Raw genomic sequence first — 27,029 nt, 5'->3', positions numbered from 1 at the left:
TAGATATAAAAACAGAAACTTTGAAACTGTGATAAAAAGATGATAGTTAGTACCAAAAATAGATGGTAACATAGGGAAAAATATTCAAAGCCACAGGGACAGCCAAAAAATTCCTGAATAGGACTCCAGCAGCATAGGAAATAACATCAAGAATTAACAAATTGGATTACATTAAATTAAAAAGCTTTTGCACAGGAAAGAAAACAATGAAGAGATAGCTTACAGAATAGAAGAAAATCTTTGCTAGCTACTCTTCTGATGGAGGATTACTATACAGAATATATAAACAGCTTTAAAAAATTAACCCCCTTAAAAATAAATAAAAAATAGGCAAATTAAGTGAATAAGTTTCAAAAGAAGTATAAATGGTACACAAGTACATGAAAAAAATATTCAACATATTAGCCATTATGGAAATGCAATCAAAACTATTTTGAGCTGGGTGTAGTGGTGCACATCTATAATTATAGCATTCAGGTGGCTGAGGTGAGAGAACTGCAACAAGCTCGAGGCCAGCCTGGACTACATAGTGAGATCCTGTCTAAAAAACAAAACAAAATAAACAAAACTACTTTGAGATTCCACTTCACCCCAGTTAAAATGGCTATCATCAAGAAAACAAAAAACAATGAATTGTGGCAGGTGAGGAAGGGGGACTTTATATTGTTGGTTGAAATGCAAACTAGTACAGTACAACCACTACATAAATCACTACTGAGATTTCTCAAAAACTAAAAAAAAACAAAACAAAAAACCCAAACAAACAAACTAAAAACAGCAATACCATTTGATTCAGCTATATCAATCACTCCTGGGTATATTTCCATAAGAACTAAAGACATCATACTATAATGATACATGCATATCCATGTTTATAGCAAGACAATTCACAACAGCCAAGCAGTGGAAATTGCCTATAGATGCCCATCAACAGATAAATACAGAAAATGTGATATATATATAAATATTATACAGCCATAAAGAAGAATGAAATAATGTACTTTGCAGGAAAATGGATAGTACTGGAGACCATCACGTTAAGAGAAATAAGCCAGACTTAGAAATTTAAATATCACATTTTCTCTTATATGAGAAACCTAAAAAATAATCAATTACTATAATTAATTAAAGGATGATAGGAAAATAGAAGACTTCTGAAGATGGAGAAGGGAATCAGGGTATAGGATTAAAAATGATCAAGCTATGTTATATTCAGGGTCAGGGATTTAGCTCAGTGGTGCTGCGCCTGCCTTGCAAGCACAAGGTCCGGAGTTCAATCCACAGTACCAGAAAAAAAAAAAAAAAACAACAAAGGAAAAACATTTGAGGTCAGGGATTTAGCTCAGAGGCACCACACCTGCCTCGAAAATGCAAGGTCCTAAGTTTGATCCCTAGTGCCAGAAAAAAGAAAAAAAAAAGATATGTTATATGCATGTATCAATTTCCTAAAATGAAACTCACTATTCTGATCTTCTACATGCTGAAAATATAAAATATTTTCCTATATATTAAAAGAGTTGAGAAAGAGCATTGTGGTAGGAAGGAACTAGCCTGTGCAAAGGTCTTGAGGCATGAATTGGTTGACAGTCAGAGTAGGAAGTGGGGAGAGATAAAAGAGAGAAAGATGGAAGGGAAGATAGTGACAGATAACAAAGAATCTTAATGACCACAGTTAAAAGACAGATTTTTAAATATAACTATAGGAAGCCACTAGAGTTTTTTGTTTTTTTTTTTAAATGTGATGTTATCAGCCAGATGTGGTGGAACACGCCTATAATCCCAGCACTCGCGAGGAATGCCGAAAATTTGATGTCAGCCTGGACTACAGTGAGTTCAAGGCCAGCCTGAACTACATAATGAGACCCTGTCTCAAAAAAAAAAGGGCTGGCACTGTGCCTGCCTCGCAAGCACAAAGCACAAAGTCCTGATTCGATCCCCGATAATAACAACAACAAAAAAAACAGAAAGAAAGAAAGCCATGCTATCCCTCATGCCATAAAGAAGTCACTTGACTGTAGTGCAAAGAACAGAATAGAATAGAAGTAAGTCAAGGAGACAGCCAGGAGGCTGAGATTTTTATGGCGAAGATGGGTAGCCCCAGAATTAGATTATCCTGCTCCTTACTTTTACCTTTCCTTCTTCTCCCCACTGAAGTTATATTACACAGAAGCCTGCATAGATGTGAGAAAAAAAACATATGATGTTCCTCTCTAACAAAAAAAATATTTTCAACATATCCAGAAATATAAAAATTTCAACAAATTTAGAATGTATAAAGAACTCCTACACATCAGTCAGAAAAAAAATTCCAAAAGAAAAATGAGTAAAGTATTAAATAGACATTTCACCAAGAAAAGGAATAAAGAGCCAAGAAACATATAAAACAAACTGAAACACTGCTGGTAAGGATATAGGGAAACAGGTATTTCTTATACACTGTTTATATACTGGTACTTTTGAAGGAGAATTTAGGATTGCCTATAACATTTATTTGTATATAACCTTCAACCCAGCAGTTCTATATCTACCCTAGAAAAATAGTAACTGGCACATGGATACAAAGATTATAAGGATTTTCACTGCAGCAATGTAAGAGAAAAAACTTCGAAATGTCAATCAGTAAATAGTTAAACATATGATCTATATAAATGCTACAACACAACAAGTAGATCTCCATATACCAATACTGAAAGGTGTCTAAGCAAGTTGCAATACCACACACAGTAAACAAAACCACCTTCATATATATCTACATGCATGCGAATACAACAAAAGTATACATCAAACTGGGCTCAGAGGGGGAAAAGTGCTAGTCATAAGGACTTCTTGCTTAATTTGGTTTGTTTTGATTTTGGTCAATGAACATTAATCTTATTTGTATATCTTTTGAAAATATTAAAATGAAAACCTACATTACAGTGACCAGCATCATACAAAGAAGTGCTTTATGTACTGGAGCACTCAATAAATCTTAATTTTAAAAAAGGATTTTTTGGGGGACTGAACTCAAGGCCTTTGCACTGAACTATATTCTCAGTCCTTCTTAGTTTTTATTTTGAGACAAGGTCTTGCTAAGTCACCCAAGCTAGAATCAAATTTGTGATCCTCCTGCTTTAGCCTCCCAGAGTGCTAAAAATATAAATGTGCACCACCATACCTGGCTATTTTAAGACTCATTTCTTATGGGCCGGGGATTTAGCTCAGTGGTTTCACCGCCTGCTACGCAAGCACAAGGACCCGAGTTTGATCCCGGTTCCAACAACAACAACAAAAAGACTCATTTCTTAAATGTAAAAAGCTCATTGAAAGGTCATTACAGTAGTCTCTTAGTATTGGTGGGGATCGGCTCAAAAAATCTTGTCCCCAGGGCCAGGGATTTAGCTCAGTGGTTCTGCTGCCTGCCTCGCAAGTGCCAGGTCCAGAGTTCAATGCCCGGTACCAAAAAAAAAAAAAAAAAAGCCTTGCCCCCAAACAGAATCTGCAGATGCTTAAGTCCCTTTTACACAGTATCTGCATACTTCAAATCAACTCTAGCTTGTTTGGAATACCTAATATAAATGCTATGTAAACAACTGTTACATTATTTAGGGGAAAACGACAAAGGCAAGTCTGTATATGTACAGTATAGATGTAATTATTTTCCAAATATTTTGTTCAATGGTTGGTTGAATCTATAAACATGGAACCCACAAATATGGAGAACTATATACCTTTGTAAAGGATGAGCTCACTAACACAGAACATAAACAACGCAAGTGGTGTAAGAAAGCAAAAGGGAAAAAAAAAAAAGAGTAGCCAGAATAGAAATTGAACAGTACCAAAAACAGATGATAGCTAATTATAAGAACTACCATTTTTTGAGGGCTTCCAATGAGCAAGACACTGGGTTAGGCACTCTGTGTAATCATAAACTCTAATTCTTGCATCAACCTGTGAGATATCCCCATTTTACAGAATAAGAAAACATGGCTCAGAGAAACTAAGGATCAAGCTTAAGGTCAGGCCTTTCCTCTCTATAGATAGCCTGTCTTCTCTCTTGGATTGAAATTGAAATTGGGGCTAAGGGGAGCCCTTCTGGCTAAACCCATGTGCTTAGCTGTCCTTACTATACTCTGCGTCCTTGAAGCATGCTCCCAAGCTGTCCTGTTCATCCAGACTGGCATTCTCCTCCTCCTCCTCGCTTTCGGTTCTCCAGTATGCTGGCCGCTTGATGGGCCGCTTCCCTGGGGTGCGCTGGGAAGCAGGACTGCTAGACACTGTGCCCAGCCCACTGCTGGAGCTCCCACTGCTTCGGTCCTGCCCCCCGGTCCACCAGGCCTGCAGGCTGGAGGCAGCCGGAGAAGACGATGAGGACTGCAGGTTGGCCATACACAGCATGCCCTGGATGGCTTCCTGAGTGCTGGGGGAGGCGGGGGCCTCGCTGCAAGGGACAGAGGAGAAATACTGAGGGAGTTTCTCTAGTTGTCAGAAGAAATCAGTCATCAGAATAGAAAGATGGGACAAAAGGTCTGGGGATCAAGGTGGGAGAAAGGAGAGAACCACCCAAGGTGAAAAACTAGAAATCAAGCTAAAGGATCAAGACAGTATCAAAGATTGTTTTCATGAAAAGCCAGTCCTTAAGAAGCCTCATGTCTCTTCATAGACAGCAGGCAAAATGGTAAAAGAGGGGGACACTCCTCTTTTACTGTTCACCCATACTACAATCTTTCCTTTTATTTTTCAAATTCTGTTACTCTTCCAGCCCCTCTTCCAACTTTCAAAGCACCTAAAATTGATTCCCCATTGAGGACTATACATCTGTCCTTTCACTGTTAGATCTCAAGTTCCTCAGAACAGGTTTCATATTTATTTTTGTTCCTTCAACCCAAATGCCGTGGATAATTCTTTGTCCACTTAATGGTTCTCTCTCTCTCTCTCTCTCTCTCTCTCTCTCTCTCTCTCTCTCTCTCTCTCTCTATATATATATATATATATATATATGCACGCGCGCACACACACACACATATGCTGATTGGCTCAACTAACCTCTGGTCAGGGCAGGGGGGTACTGTCTAGAAACCTGGAGAGGGGAGATCAAAGCCAATACTCACCTGAGAGCAGCATAGTCAGGTCCCCCCACCTGCCTGCTGGCCTTGAGTAGATCAAGAATTCCACCAGCTCCACTTCCATTCCCAAGCTTGCCTTCAACCCCTTCCACCATGTCTTCATCTGTTGTATAGTCTTCCTGTTGGGGAAAGAGCATATCACCTCAACTGTTCCAGGCTAGTTTGGGAAGGCCCCAGTACAAGGATGAGTTTGACTTCTAATATCTTTTGAGCACCAAGTATAGAACAAGCACTAAGCAGAGCAGATTAGTCATTCTATCATCTTACTTTCCATGGCTTTTTTTTTTGTACTGAGAACTGAACCCAGGGTCTCCACACTGAACTACATCTCCAGTCCCCACTCTATTTTTTTTGAGACAGGGTCTCATTAAGTTGCTGCTAAATTGCCCACACTGGACTCAAACTTGCAATCTTCCAGCCTCAGCCTCCCAGAATACTGCAATTACAGGCATGTGCCAACATGCCCAGCTTCCATGGCATCTTTCTGAAGCACTATAACTCCTATTTTACAGATAAGGAAACTAAGACTCAATGAAGTAAAATAGTTTGTGCAAAGTTATATTAAATATTTCAAACCGTGTTGAGTCTTTTTGCTATAGCACACTGCCTTTTATTTTACTCTGTATTAAAGTATTTTTTAACTATTTAACTAAACTGTAATCTCCATTATATGCTGAGTAGCACTTAGCATACAATCTTTTACTTAATAAATATTTGAATTCAATGCATAGGATGTCTTTACAGCGTCCTCAACCAGAATGACAATATTTCTTCTGTCTCCATGACCAGAATGAACAGAAGACCAGATGGAGGGTAGTCGCATACCTCAATATCAAACTCAACTTCTCCTGGTTCGCGAACTCGATTAGGATCAGAACAAGGTTTTGCACGGGGCAACTTCCGGGAAAATTCTAAAAAACAATGGAATATACTTATTATGAAGCCAAGATCAGCATCTGAGTCAAACACCCAGAGGAAAGAAAATAAGATTATAATTTTCTTGGAAGTAATGACCACAAGGAAAAATAAAGAACAGACAGACACACACTTGGTCTTATTATCAGGGCCGCCTTCTCCTTTCCCAATCTCTCATCAATCTGTAGCTCATCATCTGAATCCAAGTCAAATTCATCTTCCATCACTTGTTCTGCCACCAGCCTCGCCTTCTCTGCCTTCTTTGCAATTTTGGCCCTCCGAGATTTGGATAAGCTCTTTATCCTCTTTGTACTGGAGAAAAAGGGGGGAAAAAACCATAAAAACAGTCATGTCCAATACTAAGAGGGCTAGAGGTGTCGCTCAATGGTAAAATATGTAGTTGGCATATACAAGGACCTGGGTTTAACCTCCAGCACCACAAAAGAACAACAAATTAAGATGGCATGAGTGAGATCATGTGGTCTTTTTTGTTTTGTGTTTGGCTTGTTCACTTAGCATAATGTCCTCTGGGTGTATTCATGTTGTCACAAATGTCAGGATGGTTTTGATTTGCATTTCCCTAATGAGTGATGATGTTGAGGATCTTTTTGTGTGATTATGGACTTTTGTGTATTAAATGTGGAGAGATGCCTATTTGAATCTTTTGCTTGCTTTTAAAATGACTTTGTGTGTGGGGGTACTAGGTATTACATCCAGGGCCTTCATACTGAGCTATATCCCTAGTTCCCTCTTTTTATTTTATAGATAGGGTCTCACTAAGTTGCTAAGTTGCTTAGACTGTGTCTGAATTTGTGATCCTCCTGCAAAAAACACATACGCACACACAAAATAAGATACTAGAATGGCTACAATAAAAAGGCCAATAATAATAAAATGTTAGACCTGTAATCCCAGCACTCTGAGAGGTTAAGGAAGAAGGATCCAAGTTTGAGCTACTAGCCTGAGCAATTTAGCAAGACCTGGTCTCAAAAATTTAAAAAAGAGCTAGGGATGTAGTTCAGTGCATAGGCCCTGGGCTCAATGATTCAATCCCTAGTACCACAAAAAAAAGGTGCAGAAATTCATGATTGCTGGTAGAAAAGTAAAATGGTACAGACACTATGGAATATTGTTTGGCAGTTTCTTAAAAAGCTAAACAAAGAGTTACCATATGGCCTGATAATTTTACTCCTAGGTAAGAAACAAAAACATATTCACACAAAAACTTGAACATGAATACTCAGAACATCATTATCTAGAATAACCCAAAAGTAGACTATCAACCAGTGAATAGATATACAAAATGTGGTATATGTATATCCATACAATGAAATACCATTCAACAATAAAAAGGATCCAAGCTGGGCATGATGGCACACACTTATAATCTTAACAGTTCGAAGGCTGAGGCAGAAAGATTGTCGAGAGTTCAAGACCACCCTAGGCTACATAGTGAGTTCAAGGCCAGCCTAAATCCACATTAAAAAAAAACAAAATAAAAAAGAACTAATGACACGTTACATCATGGATGAATCTCACAAACATTATGCCCTAAATGAAAGAAGCCAGACACAAAAGGCCACATATTATATAACTCCATTTGTTTAAAATGTCCACATAAAGCAAGTCTATAGGGGCAGAAAGCAGATGAGTGGTTGTGAGCCTGAGATGAAAATGAGTGCAAATGGACATAAGGGATCTTTTTTTGAGGTAAAAGAAATGTTTTAAAATCAGATTGTGATGATGACTGTATAAGTCTTTAATTTACTAAAATTCATTTAACTGTACACTTGAAACTGGTTAATTTTGTTCTACATAAATTATACTTCAAAAGATGTCACTCATAACTGGAATCTAAAACAGCTGATTTCATACAAATTGAGGGCAGAACACTGCTTACCAGAGACTGGGAAGAATAGTAAGAAGAGGGAGGAGAAAGGCCAATCAAAGGGTAAAATGCTACTGTTTCACAGAAAGAATAAGTTCTGCTGTTCTATAGCATAGCAGGGTGAATACAACAATAATGCATATCTCATGACAGAGGACAGAAATTTGATCACAACAAAGAAATAATTACTATGAGTGAATCACAACCCAATATGCTATGAATTGAAATATTACATGGTAACTCATAAGTATGTATAAATATTATGTATAAAATATATATATATATATAAAACACACACACACATACAAAAAGGAAATGAAAAAACTCAATGGTGGCTTAGACAATTCTGTTATACATGGTAAACAATATGAAATAAAAATGAACAAGTGGATTGGGGGTTATGGCTCAGTGGCAGAACAATTGCCTAGCCTGCCAAGGCCCTGGGTTCAATCCCCAGCACCACAAAAAAACAACAAAATAACCCAATAAACTTAAAACAGTAAAAAGGCTTTCTATTAAAAAAAAAAAGTTTCTGGTAAATCAGTACATTCGCACATTCAGCAAATAGTTTTGTTGAAATGTCTTTCAGTGAATTGGCTATTATTCAATTGGCCTGTTTTCTAATGTCATACAATTGTTAAGAGGATTAAAAGAGCTAATGCAGAGCCAGAAACATGGCAAGTGCCCAATGGCAATTAAATTATCTATTGTCACCTGAGCAAAATGGGTGTAATAGTACTTACCCTGAGGATTGTTATGAGCACTAAATAACATGTAAATAGCTAAGACAGAGGTGGACACATAGTAGATGCTTAATAAATGATACAACTCATGCTCAGATCTTTTTTATTAATTTCTAACTACAAAAACTTTCAAAAATATAAAAATATGTATAACTTTCATGCATCTATCATACAGCTAAGTTTCAGCAATTATGAACATACAGCCATTTTTGTTTCATCTACACCTCACTCCCCACAAAACACTGAAAGCCCAGACATACTATCATATTGTGTATAAATACTTCTATACATTGACCCTCTCAATTCACTGAACAGCAGCTTCTGGAAGTTACAACAGGTAACAGAATCAGTGAGAAAAAGGTGACAGAGGAGGGATATATCTTGCTGTATCCTCAATAACCATTATAAGATGGACTCAGGATACTCATTCTCAATTTTTTTCTCTCCAGGAGACTAACCAACAGTGCTAGACAAAAGCAATGTTCAGTATTCTCCTTAATCCTACTCTTTAGTAACGGGATTCTTGAATCCAAAGCATAACTCTTGCTTTCAGAATTTGCCTTATTCTCCCTATTCCCTTATTTTCTAGCTAGAAGGACCTATTACATTCTTCCTTATATCCAAAGAGAACATTTTTCTACAAAGAGGCTGTTATTAAGGTATGCTTGTTGTTTGTGTTCCTACATTGCTCATACTCTGTACTTGGCTCTTGATTGCTCCTATCTAGTGATCTGAGGATCTAGATAATAGCCCTTACTTCCCTCCCCTGCCTCTGCTTCCATAATACTTCATGATTTATTGATTACATACTTAGTTTCTGGCTATACCCATATTATCACATTTCATCCCCATTTTCATCATCAGGGTAAGAGCAACCATTTATTAAATAAGCATTTATTATGCGCCAGGACCTATGATAAGAATATTTACATACATAATCTCACTTAATCCTTTTAACAATTCTAAGGTAAGTTTCATCTAAAGAGTAGACATAATGAGGCACTAAGGTGCAGAAGGGTTACTTAATTGGTCAAGGCCACACAGTGAATGTTTCAGATTTGGAATTCCAACTTGGGTCTGGCTGATTACCAAGATGATGATTTTATTGTGAACAGGTTTTCTTCTTTTAGAAAATGTTCACTGAAGATTATTTTAAAACCAGTATGGTGACACACACCTGTAATACCAGCATGTGGGTGGCTGAAACAAGAGGATTATGAATTCAAGGCTAGTATGGGCTAGATAACAAGTCTGAAACCAGCCTGAACTACACAGACCTCATCTCTCCCCTGCCAAAAAAAAGATTTTGGAGGGAAGGGGAAGGGAAGAAAGGCAAAAGGAAAAAGGAGACTAGAAGGAAAAAAATGGAAACAAAGCTTTTGGAAATAAAGAAGGGAAGAAGGGTTGAAGGGAGGGGAGAGGAATGGGGAAAAAGAAGAAGAATCAAGATATATCATGTACAGGTACAAATTCCCTACAATGAATGTGATCATTATGTACATAAAAAGTGTACCAATAAAATTAATTTTTGAAAAAGTAAGGCTGAGCACAGCAGCACATGACTGTTGTCCCAGGACTCAGGAGGCTAAGATGAAGGATCACTGGAGCTCAAGTGTTTGAGACCGGTATGGGCAACATAATGAAACCTTACCAGAATGCTGTGGCATATTTTAAAATGATTCCTTTGGGCTGGAAATATAGCTCAATGGTAGAGCCCTTGCGTGGCATGTGCAAGACCTTAGATTTAATCCCTAACATCTCAAAAAGAGAAATAAAGAAAAGTAGTACATGTTTATTGTACATGTGACAAATACTACTGAAGTGAAAAATTTCCTTCCCACCTCCCCATCCACCTTGCCAGAGATAACCACTGTTAAAAATTTGGTGTAACAAGCATAAAATATAAAATGAGTATATTTATTTGCTTGAATACATTTATCTCTGGAAGAAAAACATGGGCACTCGTTGTCCATGGGGAGGAAAACAAAGGAAGAGAGATGGGAACAGGATTTTTCACTGTGTGTTCTTTAACATTTTTTGAATTTTAAACCTTGCAGATTGAATTTTAATCTTCTTTTTAAAAATCAAATATTAGAACTCCAAGTGCAGAGGACAAGGCTTCTGGGTCAACAGGTCAGAGCTCCCAGTGCAGAGTAGGAGCGTTCTGGGCCAACCTACAACTGCTCCCAGCACAGAGGAGGCTTCCGGGTCAACGGGCTACAGCTCCCACCACAGAAGAGGAGGCTTCCGGGTGAACATCCACGGCTCCCAGTGCAGAGTAAGAGGCTTCCGGGTCAACCTACAACCGCTCACAGCACAGAGAAGGAGAACCGAGCAGACACAAGCAGCACACACACACACACACACACACACAAACCCTGTCAAAATAAGAAGATAAGGAAACAAGCCTCAGAAACACACTTCCAGATCACCTACAGCAACCCCACAGGGAAACGAGACAGAACACTCTGATACTCAACTACCTGGACTCCCTGAACTAGTAAGGAAAGAGGAAAAAATGAAATCAGAAATAAATTCTCACTTAACAGCAGAGATTGTGTCCATAGTGCAAGACATGATTAATAAATCTAGAGAGGACACAGATAAAAAAATGGAAGAACTGAGGAACATGAGGGATCCCAACATAGGAAACAAATGGAGTCCATAAAACAGAAGCAAACAGATTTCCAGGAGATTAAAAACTCCACTGAAAGTTTATGCAGCAGAATGAGCCAATGTGAGGACAGAATTTCAGATACAGAAGATTGCAATTACTGACCAGGAAAAGAAAAATTGCTTTAAGATTGTAAGGGACCACGGGAAATCAATCCAGCAGCTGCTAGACAATGCAAAGAAGAATAACATCAGACTCATTGGAGTCAATGAAGAAAGAGGAGAGAGTGCAGATGACATAAAAAAAATGTTCACAGAAGTGATGGCAGAAAACTTCCCAAGCAGGGGAAAAGAACTTCACATACATATAAGTGAGGCATACAGGACTCTAACTAGCCTTGATAAAAAAAAAATCTACACATAGGCATATAATTGTTAAGATTCCAGAAACCCAACAGAAGAACAAAGTTCTATAAGCAGTTAGAGAAAAGAAACAAATCACATACAAAGGAAAGACCATCAGAATCACAGCAGACTTCTCAATGCAAACCGTCAAGGTAAGAAGAGCTTGCAGTGACCTATTGCAAGCCCAAAGGAAAACAGCCTGGAATTCAAATTGATATACGATGCAAAACTATCTTTCAAAATTGATGGAGAAATAAGATACTTTCGGGACAAGGAGCATCTTAGGAACTTCGTGAATACCAAACCACCACTCCAAAAATTTTTAGACAAAATCCTAGGAAAAGACAATGAGGATCACAACCCCAGGAAACCCAGCAGAATAAATCCACTGTGTACGAAAAGAAATTAAAAGCGAAGAGGGAGAATCCAACAAAAAGGAAAAGTCATGACAATGATAGGTCAATACTTATCAGTTATCACCATCAATGTTAATGGTCTCAACTCAAGAATCAAAATAAACAGACTGGCAGAATGGGTCAAGAAGCAAAATCCAACAATATGCGGCATACAAGAAAAACACTTACCTCAAAAAGAAACTCATGGACTGAAAGTTAAAGGGTGGAAAACAATACTCCATGCAACGGGAACCGGAAAAAAAGCAAGAGTAGCTATCCTCTTTGCAGATTAAGTGGATTTCCAACCAACAATAATTAAGAGAGACAAAGAAGGACACTATATCCTTGCAAAGGGAACAATCCAACAGGAAGAGATGAAAATCATAAATATCTATGCACCAAACACTAGTACACCCAACTATATATATAAAACAAATACTAATGGACATGAAAAATCATATAAGCACTAATACAATAATAGTGAGGAACCTCAATACCCAACTGTCAAAAATAGATAGGTCACCTACACAAAAAACAAGCAAAGAAATACTAGAACGCAATCAAACTCTTGAAAAAATGAACTTTACAGGTGTTTACAGAGTGTTCCACCCCACAAAATCAGAATACACATTCTTCTCAGCTGCACATGGGTCATTCTCCAAAATAGACCACAAACTCACTCACAGACATTTTTCAATAAGTGGAAAGGAACTGAAGTTATCCCCTGTATATTACCAGACGACAGTGTGATGAAATTGGAGATCAATAGCAAAAGAAACCACAAAAATTTCATAAACACATGGAAACTGAACAATAACCAATGGGTCACAGAGGAAATTAAACAAGAAATTAAACAATTCCTTCAATTAAATGACAAAGACAGTACAACATATCAGAACCTATGGGACACAATGAAAGCAGTCTTAGGAGGGAAATTCATAGAAGTGAATACACATATTAGGAAAACAGAGCGACCCCAATTAAGCAACCAGGTGGTGAACCCTAAGCTTCTACAAAAATAAAAGCAGGACAAACCCAAAGCTCATACAAGGGAGGAAATTATAAAGATCAGAGCAGAAATCAATGCAATGGAGACTAAGACATCGATACAAAAACTTAATGAAGCCAATAGTTGGTTCTTCAAAACAATTAACAAAATTGACAAACCCTTACCCAACCTTATCAGAAAAATGAAAACAAAGGCCCAAATCCATGCAATTAGGAATGAAAAGGATGAAATTACAATGGACCCAGCAGAAATCCAGAGGATCATCAATACCTACTTCCATGACCTATACGCCAATAAGATGGAAAACATAGAAGAAATGGACAGATTCCTAGATATGTATGAATTAGCAAGCTTGAACAAAGACCTAAAAATTCTAAACAACCCAGTATCGATCAATGATATTAAGAGCCCGGTGCAGACAGGCAGGTCTGTGCACGCCCTACCGAGGTCCTGAGTCACGTGGAAGACGCCGAATCACCCCGCTGCAGACAGGCAGGTCTGCCCACACCCTGCCGAGGTCCCCAGTCAAGCACGCCGAATCAGCCCACTGCAGACAGGCAGGTCTGTGCACGCCCTACCGAGGTCCTGAGTCACGCGGAAAACACGGAATCACCCCACTGCAGACAGGCAGCCACCTGATTCCACATTACCAAGGCGCAGAGGACAACAGACCACCAGACCAAGGTACTGAGTCCCACTGTTCCCAGTCCAGAGGTAGGGGCTTCTGAGCCATCGTCCCACTGCTCCTGGTCCAGAGGAAGGGGCTTCCCGGTCACCATCCCTCCCGCTGCTCCCAGCCCAGAGGAAAGGGCTTTTGGGCCACCTTCTGACCTGCTGCTCCTGGCCCAGAGGAAGGGGTTTCCCAGACACCATCCAACCGGCTGCTCACAGCCCACAGGAAAGGGCTTTTGGGTCACCATCCCTACCGCTGCTCCCAGCCCCTGTCCCACCTCACCCAGCTCAGAGGAGGTAATCCGTGCAGGCGCTAACAGCCCCCCACCCCAGTCGAAATGAGAAAACACATAAATAAGTCTCAAAACCAGACTTCCACATCACCTACAGCAACCCCAAAGGGAAATGAGATGAAAGCCCCTGATACTCAACCACCTGGACCCACTGAACTGGCAACAAAAGGGGATCTGGAAAAAATGAAATCAGAAATAATTTCTCAGATAACAGGAGAAATTGTGCCCCTAGTGCAAGACATGATTAATAAATCTAGAGAGGAGCTCAGGAACATGATGGAATCCCAACATAAGAAACAAATGGAATCCATAAAACAGATGCAAATAGATTTCCAGGACAAGAAAAACTCCACTGAAAGTCTACACAGCAGAATGAGCCAATGTGAGGACAGAATTTCAGATATAGAAGATAAGATTGCAATTAGTGATTAGGAAAAGAAAAATTGCTTCAAAATTATAAGGGAACATGAGAAATCAATCCAGCAGCTGCTAGACGACGCAAAAAAGAATACTATACGACTAAATGGAGTCAATGAAGAAACAGGAGAGAGTGCAGATGACATAAAAAATCTCTTCACAGAAATAATGGCAGAAAACTTCCCAAGAAGGGGAAAAGAGCTTGACATACAGATAAGTGAGGCATCTAGGACTCCAAATAGCCTTGATCAAAAAAAATCTACACATAGGCATATAATTGTTAAGATTCCAGAAACACAACACAAGAACAAAGTTCTCCAAGCAGTCAGAGAAAAGAAACAAATCACATACAAAGGAAAGCCCATCAGAATCACAGCAAACTTCTCAACACAAACCATCAAGACAAGAAGAGCTTGGAGTGACATATTCCAAGCCCTAAAAGAAAACAGCCTCCAACCCACATTGATGTACCCAGCAAAACTATCTTTCAAAATGGATGGAGAAATAAGATACTTTCATGACAAAGAGCACCTTACGAACTTCCTGAATAACAAACCAGCACTCCAAAGAATTTTACAGAATAGCCTAGGAACAGATCTTGAGGATCACAACCCCAGGAAGCAAAGGAGAATGAACCCATCTGGCATGACAAGAAATTAAATGTAAAGGGGGAGAACCCAACAAAAAGAAAAAGTCATGGCAATGACAAGTCAATACGTTTCAGTTACAACCATCAACGTTAATGGTCTCAATTCACCAATCAATGATATTAAAAATGTAATTAAAAACTTACCAACGAAGAAAAGCCCAGGTCCTGATGGCATCACTGCTGAATTCCACAAGACATTTAGAAAGGAACTACTGCCACTACTGTTTAAACTCTTCAATGAAACTGAAAGGGATGCAATATTCCCAAATTCATTCCTGGAAGCAAGCATCACCTTGATCCCCAAAGCAGAGAAAGACCCAATTGAAAAAGAGAACTATAGGCCAATCTCACTAATGAACATAGATGCAAAAATCCTTAATAAGATACTGCCAAAGAGAATGCAGAAAATCATCAAGAAGATCGTACATCTTGACCAAGTGGGATTCATCCCAGAGATGCAGGGATGGTTCAACATACATAAATCAATCAATGTAATACACTATATCAATAGAGCCAAGGACAAAAACCATATGATCATCTAAATAGATGCACAAAAAGCATTTGACAAAATTCAACATGCATTTATGATAAAAACCCTACAAAAAATTGGAATAGATGGTGTCTACCTCAATCTGATAAAAGCCATCTATGAAAAACCAACAGCCAATATCATACTAAATGGTCAAAAAATTAATCCTTCACTAAAATCAGGAACAAGACAAGGATGTCCACTATCAAAACTCCTGTTCAATATAGGTTTGGAAATATTAGCTAGGCAATTAGACAAGAGAAAGAAATAAAAGGAATAAAGATAGGAAATGAAGAAGTCAAAGTGTCATTATTTGCAGATGACATGATACTGTATATAGAAGACAACAAGAAGTCCACCAAACGTCTTCTAGACTTAATAACCAAATCCAGTAGAGTAGCTGGATACAAGGTCAACACACAAAAATCAACAGCTTTCCTCTACACGAACAACAGACTCACTGAGACAGAAATAGGGCAAACAATTCCCTTCACAATAGCCTCCAAGAAACTGAAATAATTAGGAATCAACCTAACAAAAGAAATCAAAGACCTCTTCTCTGAAAACTATAGCACTCTGAAGAGAGATTGAAGATGATATCAGAAAATGGAAAGATATCCCTTGCTCCTGGGTAGGAAGGATCAACATAGTGAAAATGGCCATACTTCCAAAACTGCTATATAGATTCAATGCAATCCCAATAGAAATTACAGCAGCAACCTTCATGGACCTTGAGAAAACAATCAAAAATTCATTTGAAACAAGAGACCCAGAAGAGCAAAAGCAACTCTAGGCAACAGAGACATGGTAAGGGGTATCACAACCCCCAACTTGAAACTATACTACAAAGCTACTGTGATAAAAACGGCAGAGTGTGCCAGGGATTTAGCTCAGTGGTTTCGCAGCCTGGGTAATTGCAAGGACCCGAGTTCAATCCCCGATACAAAAAAAACCAACAACACAGCATGGTACTGGCAAAGAAGTAGACTGGAGGACCAGTGGAACGAATTAGAAGATGCCGAAACAACTCCAGATACACTCAGCCATCTCATCTTTGACAAAGAAGCCAAACACCTTCACTGGAGGAAAGATAGTCTCTTTAATAAATGGTGCTAGAAAAATTGGGTTTCAACATGCCAAAGACTATAAAAGTAGACCTATATCTCTCACCATGCACTAAACTAAAATATAAATGGATTAAAAATCTAAATATTAAAACAGAAACACTAAATCACCTGGAAGAGAGTTTAGGAAGAACTCTTGAAGATATTGGTGTAGGAAAAGATTTTATGAACAAAACCTCAGTGGCCCGTGAACTAGCACAAACAATCAACAAGTAGGATCCCTTCTTACTAAAAAGCTTCTGCACAGCAAGAGAAACCACCAGCAGTGTGAAGAGACAACCCACAATGTGAGAAAAAATTTTCACCAGCTGTCCCTCAGACAAAGGTCTACTATCTAGAACTTAAAAAAAATCAGACCTCCCAAATTTAAAGACCCAATACAAAAATGGGCATCTGACATGAACAGACATTTCTCAAAGAAGTAGAAATAGCAAATAAACAGATGAAAAAATGTGCAACATCACTGGTCATTCGAGAGATGCAAATGAAAACAATGCTGAGATTCCACCTCACCCCAGAAAGAATGGCGGCTATGAGGAAATCAACCAATAACAAATGCTGGCGGATAGTCTACATACAAGATCCCAAGAAATCCACCAAAAGTCTTCTAGACTGAATAACCAAATTCAGTAAAGTAGCTGGATACAAGGTCAACACACAAAAATCAATAGCTTTCCTCTACACAAACAACAGACTCACTGAGACAGAAATAAGGCCAACAATTCCTTTCACGATAGCATCCGAAAACCTGAAATACCTAGGAATCAACCTAACAAAAGAAATCAAAGACCTCTTCTCTGAAAACTATAGCACTTTGAAAAAAGATACTGAAGAAGATATCAGAAAATGGAAAGACATCCCTTGATCCTGGGTAGGAAGGATCAACATAGTGAAAATGGCCATACTTCCAAAACTGCTATATAGATTCAATGCAATCCCAATTGAAATCCCAGCAGCATACTTCACGGACCTTGAGAAAACAATCCGAAAATTCATTTGGAACAAGAAGAGACCCAGAATAGCAAAAGCAATTCTAGGTAACAGAGACATGGCAGGGGGTATCACAATCCCCAACCTGCAACTATACTACAAATCTACTGTGATAAAAACAGCATGGTACTGGCAAAGAAACAGACCTGAGGACCAGTGGAACACATTAGAAGGTGCAGAAACAACTCCAGACACACTCAGCCACCTCATCTTTGACAAAGGACCCAAACACCCTCGCTTGAGGAAAGATAGTCTCTTTAATAAATGGTGCTGGAGAAATTGGGTTTCAACTTGCCAAAGACTAAAACTAGACCTATATCTCTCACCATGCACTAATCTAAAATCGAAATGGATTAAAGATCTAAATATAAAAGCAGAAATGCTGAACTGGCTGGAACAGAGGTTAGGTAGAACTCTTCAAGATACCGGGGTAGGAAAAGACTTTATGAACAAAACCTCAGCTGCCCATGAACTAGCACAAACAATCAACAAGTGGGATCTCGTCTCATTAAAAAGCTTCTGCACAGCAAGAGAAACCACCAGCAGTGTGAAGAGACAACCCACAATGTGGGAAAAAATTTTCATCAGCAGTCCCTCAGACAAAGGTCTACTATCTCAAATCTATAAAGACCTTAAAAAAATCAGACCTCCCAAATTTAAAGACCCAATCTGAAAATGGGCATCTGAAATGAACAGACATTCCTCACTCAAAGAAGTAGACATGGCAAATAAACACATGAAAAAATGTTCAACATCACTGGTCATTCGAGAGATGCAAATGAAAACAATGCTGAGGTTCCACCTCACTCCAGAAAGAATGGCTGCTATCATGAAATCAACCAACAACAATTGTTGGCAGGGCTGTGGGGAAAAGAGGAACACTGCTTCACTGCTGGTGGAAGTGTAGACTGGTGCAACCACTGTGGAAATCAGTGTGGAGATACCTCAAAGAACTCGCACTGGAAGTCCCATTTGATCCAGCTCTTCCCCTGCTGGGTATCTTCCCCAAGGAATTAAAAGAATCATACCACAGTGATTTATGTACACCCATGTTCATAACAGCACAGTTTGTCATAGCTAAAACTTGGAAACAGCCCAAATGCCCATCCACTGGAGACTGGATAAAGAAAATGTGGGGTTTTTATAAAATGGAGTACTACTCAGCCATCAAAAATGAGAAATTAGAGACATTTATTGCTAAATGGATGCACATTCAGGTGATAATCTTAAGCATGTGTAAATACTTAACAGTTTCTCTAGTGTGAGAAACTGAAAGTGTAAATAAGGACTAAAAGGTATAACAGATAATGTGAAACAGGAAGAAATGGGGCAAAGGGGAGGGGGAAGTAGGCACAGGGGAAAGGAAAGAAGGGAATGGAATCAATATGAGAAAATCAAAAAATGGAAACAAAGTCTTTGTAAATAGGGAGGGATGGAGGGGTTGAAGGGAGGGAAGGGGAAGGGGGAAAAAATAAGATCCAAGAAAGTATGTAAAGGTGTATATCTCCAATGATGAATGTCATTATATTGTATACCTAAAGTGTACCAATAAAAGGATATACAAAAAAAGAAAAAAAAACAAAACAAATGCTGGCGAGGCTGTGGGGAAAGAGGAACACTGGTCCACTGCTGGTGGGACTGTAGACTGGTGCAACCACTGTGGAAATCAGTATGGAGATACCTCAAAGAACTAGGACTGGAAATCCCATTTGACCCAGCGATTCCACTGCTGTGTATCTTCCCCAACGAATTAAAAGTATCATACCCACAGTGATATATGTGTACCCATGTTCATAGTAGCACAGTTTGTAATAGCTAAAACTTGGAAACAGCCCAAATGCCCATCACCTGGAGACTGGATAAAGAAAATGTGGTTTTTTTAATAAAACAGAATACTACTCAGCCATAAAAACGGAGAAATTAGAGGTATTTATAGCTAAATGGATGCATATTGAGGCCATACTCTTAAGTGAAATAAATAGGACACACATGTGTAAATACCAAATAGTTTCTCTAGTGTGAGAAACTAAAAGTGTAAATAAGAACTAAAAGATATAATAGATAATGTGAAATAGGAAGAAAAGGAAAAAAGGGGAAGGGGAAGTGGGAGGGGTAGAGGAAAAGGAAAGAAGGAAATGGAATTAATATGAGAAAATGAAAAAATGGAAAAATGGAAACAAAGTCTTTGTAAATAGGGAGGGATGGAGGGGTTGAAGGGAGGACAGGGGAAGGGGGAAAAAATAAGAACCAAGAGAGATTACGTAAAGGTGCAAATTTCCAATGATGAATGTCATATTGTATACCTAAAATGTACCAATAAATTTTTTTTAAAAATGAAATTTTAAAAGACACAATAACTATACTGCTTTCCTACACATGCAAAAATATACATGTGTGCAGAAATGCATTTTTTAAGAATAAAAATGGAACTCTTCCTGTATATTATTTTGTAACCTCATTTTCTCACTTAATGTGCCTTGAAGCCAGAAACTGATATGTTCCTACAGTTCCAGCTATTCAAGAAACTTGGGCATAGGAGTTCAAGGCTACCCTAAGCAACATAGCAAGACCTCATCTCAAACAAAGCAAAAAAGGAATATATCTTGAACACAGGCTTTAAGGCCAGCCTAAGCAATACCGCAAGACCCCCATCTCAAAACGGAAAAGGAATCTATCTTGGACATCTTCCTATATCAACAAATATTAAACTGCCCCATTCTCTTTAACAGTTACACAGTATTCCATTCTATACATATTCCATAGTTTATTTATCGAATCTTTACTGATAAAGATTTGGATTTTTCGGGCCGGGGATTTAGCTCAGTGGTTCCGGTGCCACCCCCGCAAGCACCAAGTCCCAAGTTCAATCTCCAGTACCAAAAAAAAAAAAAAAAAAAAAAAAAAAGATTTTGATGTTTCAAATTACTTACAAGCAGAAGGTATTAAGCTCTGAACATTTTTATTTACAAACTTGTACAAAGATTTCTGTATACTAAATTCCTTAAAATAAAGTCACAAGACAAAAGGTTTATTCAATGAATGTAATCATTTTATACTTCAAATATGTACTAATAAAATAAAAAAGACAAAAGGTATATTAAAAACTAATGCTTTTAAACAGGATACTATACTACTTATTTCTACCAACGGTGCTGCCCCCACTGACTTGCTGAAATTCTAGAATTTAAAAAAGCTCTTTCTTAGGACTGCCAATTAAGTTCCAGACATCTCCGTCTACCGCGACTTTCTAATCTAAACGATGATACCTGATAATACCTGGGGGTATTGCCCTAGGTACAGCCCAGCCCCTACCTATATCCCAACGCCTAGGTGCCAATTCTATTCCCTGACTTAGGGGCATAATGCCACTGATAGTCCCAGTATCTGTTTCTTCTTTTAACCTCACCTGCCATTAGCCATCAACAGGGCCAGAGGGCTCTCATTCCCATCAAGGTCCATGTCTGGTGAGTCATCATCTGAGTCATTCAAGCAGGAACCAGTCATGTTGAACTGCAGAAGGAAGAGGCTCAGTTGTCACCAGTCTGAGACTCCCAGATGAATCAAGAAGGCCAGTTCCCTTTGGTGTCATGGTTGAGTTCACTGTCAAAACCCCCTGAACCAAAGTCTTCTGCTATACCTCCCCCACCCGAGCCCCACCCCCAGAGATCACAGGAGCAAGAGGTTTAGAATACAGTATATGGCTGGTTCAGGGGAAAGTTATCAATCCTGTAAAACATATTCCTTTAAAAAGGAAAAGAGCATCTTTAGATGCCCACAGAGGTTACCATAATCTTGGGGGAAAGTAAAGCCCCAGTGGGGAGGGATTTTCTCAAAGATCTGTTCAGAACTCCAACCTGACATACAATGTTCTAGAACTTCATTCCCATCCCAACATTTCAAGATTCAGCTCAAGTGTTGTGTTTTTGGAAAAGAGTTCCTGACCATCTCCCCTGCCACAGAAAATCAACCCCATCTTGTGTCTCAGGGACCCAAACATACCCCTAATTGTGGCATCCACAACACTTCACTGTACTCATTTGTTTTTATACCTATCTTTCTTACTAGCCTGTTAGCCTCTTGAGAGTAACATCCACAGCACCTGTCACAGTGCAAAGCGTAGAAAAGGTCTCAATAAATGCCTATTAAATGAGTGGAACTGGTAGCCAAACACCAGGGGCCCTAAGGGAGGTGAGAGTAGGACAGGATAGCCTGTCCTTTTGAAACCTTGCTCTTCCAAGTGACCCAAAAGTGTTGGGCTGAACCTATAGGCCAGCACCCACCTTTGCTTTCTGGGAACAGCCTGTCTTCAGTGCCTGATGATTGTATGGGTCCATGAGATTATAGCTCAACTGGCCAGCAGGCCCCAAGGCTGAACTCTCCTTGCCCTTTCGCTCTGCTTTCTTGAAGAGTTCCTTGGGCTTCAGGCCTTTCTTCTTTGAACCACTTTTGGAGGGCAGTGACAGCCTGGACATGGACACTGAAGTGGAATGGGCTGGCCTGGTTAAGGGAATGGAGCCAGCTGGGAAGATCCTCTGCAGCCCAAAGATATTGCTCGTTTTCCCAACGTTCTGTTGGAAGATGTCCTATAAGAGCATTAGTACACGAGGGGGTTAGAGCTTACTCAAGGGTTCTGTCTACACTAAGAGCAGAGGTCTGTTCCCAGCATTGGTGGTAATGCCATGGAAGTGGCTTACAGATGCTCCACGTATGCACACCCTAGTTTTTGCACGAGTCATTAAAAATTTATTGGGTGGCATTTCTTTACCCAGCCATGAACAAGTAAGGAGAAGACGAGCAAAGGAAAAGCCCAGCACTATTCAAAATTGGAGAAAAAGACTCCAAAAGCAGCTGACACAAAACAAACAAAAAATCAAGTACTAAACTGTGTGGTTCAAAGTCTAAGCACTAAAGGATTTGAGAGGAGAAAAATCTAGTCATAATTTTACTACCACCTAGCTCTGTGACATCAGGAAAAGTTATCTGACCACTCTGAAGCTCTGTTTATTCAGTTGTAAAACTAAAGGACCAAACTAGAAAGGTGACTTTCAAAGATATTCGGTGGTTCTTTTGAAATTCCCGGGAGAAATCCTAGGGACCACAAGCAGATGGAAAACATAGGAAAGGAACAAGTAGAGCCCTAGGCCTCCAAAATTCATCCTACTGAAAGCAGCTGTGCTTTGATTTGTTGTATATACTGGGCTTCCATGTAAAATCTCATTTGAAAATCAAGATTTCATTCCTTTAAAACATCTGAAAAACAATGGACGATATATAATGTATCTGTAAGTTCTTTTCAAACCAGCCTAAAGCTCTGTTTGTCTGAGATTAGTTTAAGTAGGAAGAGCTAGAGTAAAGGTAGGGCTTTAACCAAATGGTGAAGAATTTTAATAGTTGCGGTACAAGAAAATAAGGTAAGAGGTAAGACACTGTAAGGTGTAGGCAGTGAAACATGCTGCAAGCAATGAGGCAAGAAGCCCAACTTCCAGTAGTTCACTTGACTGCCCTTTAGCATGGATGTATAGCCTGGAAACTAAATGGAACCTCATATTTCCTAAGCTAAAAACAGTTTAAACATCCTCAAATCCAATTCTTCTCTGGTGCCTTTGCTACTTCACCAGCCCACACTGAGTTCTTCTCTTGTCTATTAATAACAATGGCTCACATTTATTGAGTACTTACTCTGCCAGGCACTGTGCGAGGAGCTCTACACATATTCACTCTTAATCCTACCAAAGCTCTGCAAGATTAGTAAAATTGGTTCCCACTTTAAAGATGAGGAAACTGGGGCCCTGAAAAACTTTCAAGTGACCAAGCAGGAACCAGAACCAGGTTTCTCTGAGTCTCTTACCACTATACCTTACTGCCTCGTGGTATATGCCATCTGTTGAAACATGGCTTTTAATCATCTTCAACCTGAGAGAACTGTCATTTTGTAGAATGCAGAGACTGAGTGAAAATATTAATTACAACAACAACTACAACTACCACCACCACCCACCACCACAACCCACCATGAAAACCTCCTGTGCACCAAGAACTATACTTAATGATCAATCCATATTCCTTATTTAATTCTTTTAACAATCCTTGAGTCAGTACAATTATCCTCATTTCAGACATGAGGAAACTGAAGCTCAGAGAGGTTAATTTTACTCAAGGCCCTCTACTAGACTCTAAGTTCTTTGTGGGCAGGCACTGTATTATTTATGTATCATAAAAGCCTAGCCCAATATGTGGCAGAGAGTTGAAGTACATAATTTGAATGAATGATTTACTAAATGAACAGGGCCCTTGGTAGGGGCTTCCCAACCATTCCCCTGGGCTCTATGCCAATTACAAAGGCATCACTTGAGTACTGAGCCCTTCCCAAATGCTTTCCCTGCCCCCATGCTTCTTACTTCAACCAGGCGGATCTCCCTAGCCAGATCTTTAATGAGTTGTACAGTCCGTACTGTCTCCGGGATCTCATCTTCATGATCTGGCAGAGCCTGTCAAACAAGAAGCATGAGAAATAAACTCACACATACATGAACAACTGATTTTCAACAAACACTGCAAAGCAATTAGATAAAAAAAGAGTAGTCTTTTCAACAACTGCCACTGGATCAATTGGATATCCATATGCAAAAAATAAATAAAAGAACCTTGATCCATTTTGTACACTGTCCCACCCCCAGAGACAGAATAGATCATAGACCTAAATGTAAAAACCTAAAACTATAAACCCTTTAGGAGAGAAGAAAAAAGAAAACTCTATGACTTTTGTTTAGGCAAAGATGTTTTAAGACAGAAATAACATACATCAGGGAAAAAAAGTTGATAAGGGCCGGAGATTTAGCTCAGTGGTTTCGGCGCCTGCTGCGCAAGCCCAAGGACCCAAGTTCGATCCCCGGTACCAAAAAAAAAAAAAGTTGATAAAATGAACTTAGCAAAAATAAAAACTTAAAAAACCTCTAGTGCTTTCAGACAAGCCACAGACTGAGAAAAAGTTATCTGCCAAATACATATCTGGTAAAGGACATAAAAAGAGGTGTGAGGAATTTACTTTTGGGCTTAGGCTATAAACCCTCATGAAATCAATGTCTTCAGGGAGATCAATGGTGACAAACCAGCCCCTCCACTTGTGAAGACAGAAAGTGCTGGCTGAGCAGCTATAGTCCCACAGCTAACTCAACAGCAACCCAGAGTTGTGTCTCTTTTAACTTGTTTGCCATCCTTCTAATGTTTGCAAGGTTTTTCTTTGTGATTTCTTCTATCACCTTCACTTCACCTCTGTGTCCAGAGGACTGGTAAACTTCACAGCATTTTGTTCTTTTTTCACATGGTTTGATTCTTTTTCCCTTTAACTCTTTTAATCTATCAGGAATTAATTTTGGTGGCTGGGTGGGAAGTTAAGAACCCCTGCTGGATAATCTTAATGTCTCCCTCCCATACCAGAAGCTCTGGAAAAGGAGGGAACAAATGCCTCTCATGCACATCATCTGAACTTCACAAAAGTCTTTTTCCATAAGTGTGGGCTCCTCAGAACTGTGTCCTACTCTTCTCTGCTCCCTTCAGCCATGCTCCCTGGGGCCATTCCTTGGTCCTTGGGGTCATGACTTGGGGCATGAGAAGTTAGGATCCACTCAACCACTTCCATTTTAGTGTTGCTGGAACACAGTCACTCTGCAGTTCATTCATGAGAGAAGTCAGGGACATACTAAAAGCAGCCACACATGAAGGATGTAGAGAAACAGAATCCCAGGCTAAGGCCCAGGTGCAGATGACTCAAGGCAGCAAGGGAAGGCCCAAAAGATGGCATTCAAAAATATATGAGGGAAAAATTGGCAACAGGAAATAGAGACATTGTATGGGTTAAGCCTGCAGTGAATGAAAGTTCCCCTTACGTCACTGCATGCAAGGGAAGGAATCTATAGAATATCTGAACCTTGAATATGTATTGGTATTTCAGGAGACAGACAGCTTTCTTATTCTCTTTTATACCTGTTTAGTGTTCAGTTGGGTAGATGGATATCTAAAAAACCCAATTTGGCAGTATGCACCAAGAGCCTTGTGCTTTATAAATTTTTATAAACTAGCAATTTCTCTTACAAGAAATCTATCCTGGGGCCGGGGATTTAGCTCAGTGGTTCCAGCGCCTGCCTTGCAAGCGCAAGGTCCCGAGTTCGATCCCCCGTACCAAAAAAAAAAGGAACTCTATCCTGAAGGAACAACCAAGAGATGAGGAACAAAGACTGATGCATACAAACATTTACTATATAATTATCTATAACTACATCCCTACAAATAAACACATGAAAAGGAAGCAAAAATAATCAAGTGGATAGGTAAAGATGGTACACCCAAGGAAAAGAGTATTTTTTAACTACTAAAGGTTTATGGAGAATTCTGGTGACAAAGGAAAATTAAGCTAATACATTCAGATAAAAAATTTAACATACAGTGCAACAGCAATTACATTGTTTAAATGCACATAAAAAATACCAGAAGAAAATATACCCAAACATTAATGGTAGTTTCTTCTCAGAGTTAAAATTAAAGATGTTTTTCCTTCTTTACATTCTTCTATTTTTTGTTTGATTGATTTTGATTAAGACAGGGTCTCGCTGTGTAGTTCAGGCTGGCCTTGAACTCACTTTATAGCCCAGGCTGGGCTTGAACTCCTAGCAATCCTCCTGCCTCAGCCTCCGGAGTGCTGGGATTGTAGGTATGCTCCATTACACCGGCCCTCTTCTATATTTTTTAATTCTCTAGAGTAATTACATATTTCTTTTTATATTCAGAAAGAAAGGTTTAGAGAGATTCAAACTGGTAGAGTGGTGGGTGACAGAAAAATTAAGCCTCTCCAAGATCTGGAATCCAAACACTAGAAAATAACAAAGTGGGGAGGAAATAGAGAGAAACCGAGAAGTTTGAAAGATGGATCACAATGCAGAGAAACAATCTGAACTCTCCTCCCTCAACACAGCAGGCAACAGCCAGACAGGGATCCGAGAGCAGGCACTCGCCATAGTGCTGGAGAATGCTTGGTGGGGCATTATTCCAGGAAGGGATTGATTGTATAAATCTAGGACTCAGAACAGCTGGGAGATGTCTTCACTACAGACTTCTGAGGGTTACCCACCCACAGTGACTGCATGAGAGACAGCCACAAGAAGATAGCTGTGGATAAGGGGTGGGCTGGAAAAAGAACCCCTAAGGGATTTGAGCTTGGACTGGGAAGACACACACCTCATGCCCCAAGGTGGGAGGACATGCCAGGGTTGAGTTGTGCTGGGTCTG

The 27,029-nt window shown here is 39.3% G+C and overlaps 1 protein-coding gene across 5 annotated transcripts in view; it reads right to left on the bottom strand.

Moving 5' to 3' along the window:
• Phf8 (PHD finger protein 8) overlaps positions 1-27,029 on the bottom strand; it is a 143,808-nt gene that overhangs the window by 57,813 nt on the left and 58,966 nt on the right. For 4 of the 5 annotated variants that reach the window (XM_004873522.4, XM_087189640.1, XM_087189641.1 and 1 more), the window contains 7 exons: positions 24,146-24,235; positions 22,028-22,330; positions 21,154-21,257; positions 6,154-6,332; positions 5,931-6,016; positions 5,091-5,224; positions 4,107-4,420 (listed from right to left, as the gene is read on the bottom strand). In XM_004873522.4, coding sequence (XP_004873579.1) covers positions 4,107-4,420; positions 5,091-5,224; positions 5,931-6,016; positions 6,154-6,332; positions 21,154-21,257; positions 22,028-22,330; positions 24,146-24,235 — 1,210 coding nt within the window. The remainder of the gene's footprint in view (positions 1-4,106; positions 4,421-5,090; positions 5,225-5,930; positions 6,017-6,153; positions 6,333-21,153; positions 21,258-22,027; positions 22,331-24,145; positions 24,236-27,029) is intronic. The other variant, XM_013068783.3, reaches the window with a different exon arrangement.

This window comes from Heterocephalus glaber, unplaced genomic scaffold (assembly GCF_053883595.1).
Source record: "Heterocephalus glaber isolate CG9 unplaced genomic scaffold, H.glaber_assembly_v1.0 deba00001545, whole genome shotgun sequence".
Classification (NCBI taxonomy): Eukaryota; Metazoa; Chordata; class Mammalia; order Rodentia; family Bathyergidae; genus Heterocephalus; species Heterocephalus glaber.
This window is presented reverse-complemented; position numbering and strand designations above follow the sequence as displayed.